General features: G+C 38.5%; 1 protein-coding gene across 6 annotated transcripts in view; it reads right to left on the bottom strand.

Annotated features, from left to right (window-relative positions):
• Positions 1-6: 6 nt before the first annotated feature.
• LOC106872957 (eukaryotic translation initiation factor 4E transporter) overlaps positions 7-8,204 on the bottom strand; it is a 115,629-nt gene continuing 107,431 nt past the window's right edge. For 3 of the 6 annotated variants that reach the window (XM_052976794.1, XM_052976798.1, XM_014920140.2), the window contains 3 exons: positions 3,523-3,900; positions 911-1,132; positions 7-517 (listed from right to left, as the gene is read on the bottom strand). In XM_052976794.1, the coding sequence (XP_052832754.1) occupies positions 327-517; positions 911-1,132; positions 3,523-3,900 (791 nt within the window). In that variant the 3' untranslated portion in view covers positions 7-326. The remainder of the gene's footprint in view (positions 518-910; positions 1,133-3,522; positions 3,901-8,204) is intronic. The other 3 variants (XM_052976795.1, XM_052976796.1, XM_052976797.1) reach the window with 3 other exon arrangements.

The following is an 8,204-nucleotide window of genomic DNA, read 5'->3' as shown; positions in this document are numbered from 1 at the left end:
CTGCACACATGCACATATACATGTACGGATACATGCACATGCATATATACATGTACAGATACATGCACACGCATATATACATGTACAATTACATACACATGCATATATACATGTGCAATTACATATACATGTATGATTACATACACATGCATATACACGTACGATTACATGCATATACACAAGTATGATTACATAGACAAATTCATATACGCATGTATGATTACATACACACATGCATATATACATGTATGATTACATCCACACATGCATATGTATAACAAGTGTTGTTGGGAGAGGGGGGGAAAGAAGAAAAGACAGAAAGGTTCTCAGACAGCCTGCTGGTTGCGCTCCAATTCGTCCACAGTAAAAACCTTCTGACCCTGCGGCGGGAGAGGCATGTTTGGAAGCTGGGTCCGGAGTGAGTCACTGTCAAACCACTTCAGTACATCAGCTCCAGATGTGTTTGTCATATTTCCTAATGATGAAGAGCTGGATTTCTGAGAACTGCTTCCAGAGACTGAAACGGTAAAGATAAAATTAGACAAAACAAAAATCAAAAAAATAAAGGTAGACTTGGGTGCTGGGGAATATAAAGGAACAGATAGAAGAATTTCAGATGCACCACCACTATTTGAGTTCCAGGCCACTACCAACACCACTATCTACATCCCAGATCTCAACCATCAACATTCAAGTTCTAAGCCATTACCAACACCACCACCATCCAAATAACAGGTCACCGCCACCTTCCAAATCCCAGGGTATCGTTAACACCAACACCTGATTCCTAGGCTACCACCAACACTACTATCAGAGTCTCGGGCTGCTATCAACACCACCATCTGAGTCCCCAGACATTTATCACCAACGCCGCTGTTTGAACCCCACCCCTGTCATTCAAATTACTCACCTTGCTTGTGAAGGGAAGAAGGTATCTGTGAGGAGACAGCTTGTCCCATGCCCACATTCACAACCCCAGCAGCTGCCGGGTTTGGTGTCATACCAATAGAAGAAGTTGTAGCCAAGGACGTTCTCTGGACCAGTGGTGCTACCACTCCAGGATAGACCGCTCGCATGCTGCCTGGAAAGCGTGTCTCCAAAGCTGCCGAGCGTTGTGCATGCATGGCAGCCACTGCAATAGACAGAAAGCAAGCAATATAGACACACAGATAGACACACACATGGAACTCATGAATTAATGCAATGGTCAATTAAATTCAAGTTTCCTTACTTCCTATTTCAAGCAAAATATTTTCACCTAATTTGCATAGTTCCACTGTCTGATTGTTGCATGGAAACCATCGTGGTTTTCCTTTCTTTTGAGTGGTGAAGCACTGAATACCTTGTTCAGTAAAAGTTTGTACCTGTGCCCAAATTCTAGGAGTGGTAGACACCAAGGGATGGAGCTGAGATGGAAATACTGGATTACTATCTGACCAAATGGATCACTGAAGTTTCAACCTTCCAGGTTAATTTGCCTGACAGGTTGATGCAAGAAAACCCCCCACACTTTTATGCTTGAGTGACTTGCACCAAGTTGATATATGAAACTGTAAAAGAACAAGTTTCTAAAAATGAAAATAAGAGAAAAAACAAAAACAAACAAACATAAGTAGTGGAAAATGATCTTAAAATGGCGAACTTCACAAAGGAAATGACTTCAGACCTCAACAAATGGTGAGAAGACTGTCCAACCCATGCTAGCATAGAAAAACCAAATGCTAAATACTAATGATCGTGATAATGAGGACGTCAACAAATAAGGGAACAGGTCTTGAATGGTCTATTGTGCGGGAATAAACAGGTTACATATGACAAAAGAGTTTTAAGTCCAACTAAATGCAGTTTAAAAGATTAACTCGCTGAATACCAGCTTAATCTGATGTCGCAACTTATTTGTTCTCCAGTCTAATGCTTTTGATACCAACCACTTTCACAGCTAGACTAGTTCTCAGACACCACACCACCCATCCACCTCTCCAAGAAAAAAACAAAAGAAAAAGAAAATCTATTTAAACTGGCCATATGCAACCCAAATATTCTACCCGTTCTATGTTCAAACTGGCCAAATACAGTCTCCCACACCTACCATACAATGCCGTTCTAAAAAGAAACAATCACAACATCAAATCAAATGCCATCACTGTAGGATGAGGCAAATTATATTTCATGAACAGACAATGACATTAATGATTAGTCACCACAGTATTGTAAAAGAATGCAGACAGTAAAAGGATTACAAATTTACGGCAATGTAAGGGGGAACAATTTTTATTACCCTAAATATACACTTAGGGCATTAGCTGTAAAACTACAGACATAGACAACAAGGCAAAGACAAAAACAACTCCCGTTTAAGTTAAGAATTGGAAATAATAAATGGTCATTCCTAAAAATCTGGCATGGCTTTCGGTTATCAAAGTCAGCCCAGTGACAATATAATTGCAATAAGTCCCATACCCTTAATACACTGGTTGTTCGTTAATAATTTTCCAAGAAAATTTATTCCAAGTACAAATTGTCAAAAATAAGGCTACAGAACTTTATTTTGATGGTGAACCTTTGTAGAAGACATATCTCCCCAAAGTTAACAAGGATTTAACCAGATGTTAATATTAGATTTAATAAAACTGCTGACCTTGCCAGGGATAAGGAGGAATGGTAAAAGCAGAATGGCTAATACTGTGCAGGGGCCACACTTCTATGGAAAATAGGTGACATTAGATGGCTACATCGCTACAGAATATGGGTAATGTTTGTCAGTCAGAACAAAGGAGGACCAACTAGTCATCTTGGGTGAAGGTGATTGATGACTTGTATGGCGATTTGTTTAAAGTGAAGGAGAGTTGCACACTATTAACCTCACCTTCTTGTTCATGGCATCTTCAACCCCAGTCAAGATGATCAGGGATGGAGACACACACGTAGTGGATGACTGAGATATCTTGCTAGCCCCTATCTTATTTTCTGCACCCTATGCATCCCTGCAACCACCTCTGTTGAACCATGAAGGTTTCTCGCACAAAATTTGCCAGACCCAGTAGTCACATGCATAGGTAAGTCCTAACCACCAAGAATGACATAACTATTGGCTAATATACAATGGCTACATCACCATAGAACACAGTAAATAAGATGACTACAATACCATAGAACATGGCTAATATACAATGACTACATAATATAGAACATGCCTAATATAAAATGACTACATAATATAGAACATGCCTAATATAAAATGACTACATCCCTATAGAGCATGACATATACAATGGCCACAAAATATAGAACATGCCTAATACAGGCTGACTACATAATATAGAACACGTCCGAAATACAATGTCTACATAATATAGAACACGGCTAATATACAATGGCAACATCACCACAGAACATGACTAATATAAGACAGGTCACTTTACCATGGGACAATCTAAAATATGATGCTACTATAGAATGCAGGAAATACAAGATGGGTCACAGTGGTACTGAACACACTTCAGAAGCCCGGTAGCTACTTACTTCTTCCGTGCAACATAAACTGCATCTGTAAGACATTCGCTGCTGGATGCACTCCGATGTTGGGGAGTGGACGTGGTAGAGGCATCCGGTTGCTGACAGGAATGCCAAATGGCGGGGAGCTGTTAACACTCAGAGACTGAGAAATGCCATGTGCAGCATTGCTTATCAACGGAGAAGTTGGCTGTTGAGATGGGTGTTGTTGTTGCTGTTGCTGCTGCTGCTGTTGTAAACGATGCAAATCTAGAACTTTAGCTAACTCCATGTTGGTAGTACTGCTGCTTGGATAGTTGAGGGGCCTTTCTCCTTTGGTAGAGTTCATGGAGGTCAGTGATTGTACACCAGTGGTAGGCCGAAGACAACTAGTGGTACTTGTGCTCCCTGGAGAATTGGACCAAAACAAACAAAATAGAAATCATGACAAAAAAAAAACAAAAAAAAAACAATAATTGGGAGAGGGCAGTGGGTAGGGCAGAGTGAAAATAATATCAAATCTCAATTGTTTCTTAACATCAACATCCAGAAAGATAATGGCTGTAAAGTTACAATGAAAGACTACTTGACCAAGACACTTAAATCTGTTTCACCCTGTGTCCTGTCTGGTTGACTGACTTTGGTTAACTGACAAGATATACCACCATTCCTATATCATCCCTGAATGCTTAAAAGTGTAAAGAACAATCAGCTGAAAATTTTTTTTAAATAAATAAAATGCAAGAACATAACCTATCCCACGAAGGAATGAACTGTAGAGGTCTCCATGTGGTTACTCAATTTGCCATGAATATCAACCAAATCTCTCTCAAATCACAACCTAAAATCTTAAAAGAAGGAAGGATACATACTTTTGCCCTACATACACTATTCCAGAGGTAAACAAGCATGACCAATACTAGAATTCTTAGATGACAAGTCAGTCTAGACTGACCTGGGACTAACAATATTTTTTAGAAATATCTCAGACAACAAAACACCAGGTACCACTGCAGAGTTAGTCAAATGATAGGCTATGTTTTGATTTTATATTTAATAAAATTATTTCTTTAACTACTACCTTAAGACAACCAACAATAATTGGAGAGAGAGTTCCTTTCCAAACTAAGAGTATCACAAGTGCTTTACTGATGAGTAATCTAAACTGTGAGCAGTGCCAGCCAACTAAATGCACAGCAAGGACTTGAGGGGTTTTACTGTTTTACAGTTGAAAGAATGAAGAGGCAAATGATACCTAATTTTACAAGACTGGGCTACTCAAAGCTGAAGGAACTTGGAGGGGACTAAAATATCACTTGCTCAAATGACACAGGCATAGCATCAAACTAAAAGTGAAAAAAATAATAAACAGGGGCCCAAAACAAAAACAAAAAACGTCTAATATTTTCAGATGTAATAGGAGAGTAGGACAATGTATTAAAGCCCAAGACCTAATACCAACAGTTGGCTTCAGTCTGAACAGTGTTGCCCTATTCTCATATCAATTGCACACTTGGGTCACAATATTCATGTATCGAACATTTACAGATCCATCGTTGCCAATGGACTGACTCCTGTGCAGGTGGCACGTAAAATACAACATTTTGAGCTTGGCCGTCGCCAGTACCGCCTGACTGGCCCTCATGCCAGTGGCACGTAAAAGTACCCACTACACTCTCGGAGTGGTTGGCACTAGGAAGGGTATCCAGCTGTAGAAACTCTACCAAATCAGATTGGAACCTGGTGTAGCCATCTGGTTCACCAGTCTTCAGTCAAATCGTCCAACCCATGCTAGTATGGAAAGCAGACGTTAAGCAATGACGATGATCTCCTTAATTTCAATAAAGTTCTTACATTAGAACTATAGCTCCATCTCAGTTTCCAATAAAGTACTCAAGCTAAAACTCACCCACAAACACCACAAATAACAGTTTACAAATGGCTGAAAAGGAAAACTATATTAAGACAACTAGCTCAGAGGTCAACAATCTATATCTCAGCACCACTTTCTACTTTGTGATGGATGTGATGAAAATTATTGAGCCATCAAAGAACTTACTTCACCTGGTTCTATGTAGGTACCAAAGCATAGTGCATAAATTCCAGGTAATAAGCAGTAAAGAATTATAGGCACCGGTTTAGTTGAGTGAATAAGTTTGCTTTGCAGAGCACATGATTTCATGTTTAGTGCCATGATACAGCACCTTGGGCAAATGTCTGTTATAGCCCTGAGCCAACTAAAGCATGATTTCATAGATAGGAACTATGTGGAGGTCAGTCATGTAAGTGTGTACACACACACACACGTCTGTACTTGTCCCCATCACCACTGCTCGACTTGATTTCTTTACATACCCATAACAGGCAAAAGAGACAGAAGTACCAGACTTAAGAGTACTGGGGTTCGTTTGTTTTAAAAAGACCTTTGAAAGCCATGCCTGCCCCAGCACAGCCACAGTCCAATGAAATGAAACAAAGTAAAAAAAAAAAAACATTTAAAAAAAATAGCCACTGCTGAAATTGAAAATAACTTAGTAGCAAGTAGTAGGCTTCCACTAATTAGTTTGGGTACCTGAGAGGTCACTAGCAGACACTGACACCCCTTCAGCCCACCCACCTTTAATACAAAGAAATGTCTAGAACAGTTGTTCGCAACTAGGGTCTATATAAGATTTTGCTGGTAAAGTTTATATGTAATAACTTAGTTATTCTTCTACAATACACAAAATATTTCAACAATTTTTTTTATACAATTCCTTATAGTATTTAGCAATAAAAATAAGCTTTCGTAAACACTGAATGACTAGGAATGGCTAGGAGGGTCTATCTGAGCAAAATAGGAATTGAGGGGTAGGGCCCACATGTAAAAAAAATTGGTTGAGAACCACTGCTGATCTAGAATGTGGCAACTGAAGAGAGAGAGAGAGGGGGGGGGAGGGAGAAGGCTGCATTAGCACTGAGCTGGTGCTCTTTTTTTTTAAAGGATTAAAAGCAAGATTGATAGAAGTCAGATTTGAACACAGCACAGAGAGCTGGGGGAAAAATATTGCAGTGCATTTTATCCAATGTCCTAGCAGCACAGTCAATCGACCATCAAGGAAGCAGTAGTGGTGCAAAATTAAATATTTCATTGGAATGTGGCACTGAGTTCAAGTCTACTGTTTTAGATAAGGCAATGGGAAACCACTTGTGTCAAGACCAATTAGTGGTACTCCATAAATTATAAATCTTTGTTTAACCCATTAGCATCAAGATTACTCTTAAATATAATGCTTATTCACATTGTTTTGAATTAACCATGCATTACAATATTTACATTGGATGGATACATGTCCTCACAACGTTTCGGCTCATGTACTCTCCAGCCTTCATCAGGGTTGGGTTTGAAATTCCACCAGGACACTTGATGAAGGCTGGAGAGTACATGACCCGAAACGTTGTGGTAAGAAGGTGAGGACAACTATCCGGTCCATGTAAATATTGTACATAATTCCTCATCTCTAAAATACAGAACAGTATAACCATGCATTGCTTTTAAATTTCAATGATGTGATTGTTTATTTTAAGAATGACAGTAGAGAATACGTATGAGAGGCTATACCTGACTGGTTTTAACATAAAACAGAATATTTTGGCTGAATATGGCTGGTTTAGATGCGAAAAGGTTATATATATTCAAAGTAGCTGGATGGATAATTAAACTAATGCAAAGACTTATCAGTAATGACAAACCACACACACTATATATATATATATATATATATATATATATATTAGAAAATAAGTTAATCATGTGTCATGTACAGCAAAAACAATGTTAATGTTGACATTTAATGCAAGTAGCATGTGTTCCTCCGATACTTCGGTTAGTATAGTGAACTCCAGGCTCCACTCATTGGGTAAAGAAACTGAAAAAAAGTGTCAAAACTGAACAGAAAGATGTACACATATATAAACAGACATATATAGACATAAATAAGCAAACAGCTACATAGACATATAAACACAAACAGGTAAACAGATGTACAGTGTCAAACAACCCAAGTTATAAGGAATGAACAAACATGTACACCATATTTGTCTTGATTTTTTTCTTTTTTTAGTCGCTGTATCTGTGTATAGCATAAGGAATGGCTCTGAGTATGTTATCAAAGGCATCCGGTCATAAAACACTGACAAAGACTCCTGTCCAGCCCATGCCACATAGGAAGCAGACATGAAGAGGTTATGTGCATATGTACTTGTTTTTCTGCATTTATACATATGAATGCATGCGAATGTATAAAGGTTTTGGCATAGCTATGCATTTACAGATATGCATAGAGGTCACCATCATTGTTTAACATCTACTGTCCATGCTGGCATGGGTTGGACAGTTTGAGTGGAGGCTGGCCAGGCAGAAGACTGTTTGGCATGGTTTTTATGGGTAGATACCCTTCCTAACACAAACCACCCGACAGAGTGGACAGTACATTCTATTTGGCACGCATGTGCATACAGACAGGTAGCTATGTGTGGTTGTGAAGATAAAGTTGTACATATATTTATAAATATACATTTCTATGCATGAATATATAAGCTGTCCTATAGACAGGAAAATACATGTCCAGAGGACATACAAAAATGTGTACGTATATGTTCATGTGTGTGTGTGTATTTTTTTCTTTTATATATATATATATATATATATATATATATATATATATATATAT

Source organism: Octopus bimaculoides, chromosome 25 (genome assembly GCF_001194135.2).
Source record: "Octopus bimaculoides isolate UCB-OBI-ISO-001 chromosome 25, ASM119413v2, whole genome shotgun sequence".
Lineage (NCBI taxonomy): Eukaryota > Metazoa > Mollusca > Cephalopoda > Octopoda > Octopodidae > Octopus > Octopus bimaculoides.
Note: the sequence above shows the minus strand (reverse complement) of the source record. Positions and strands in the feature narration are given on the sequence as shown.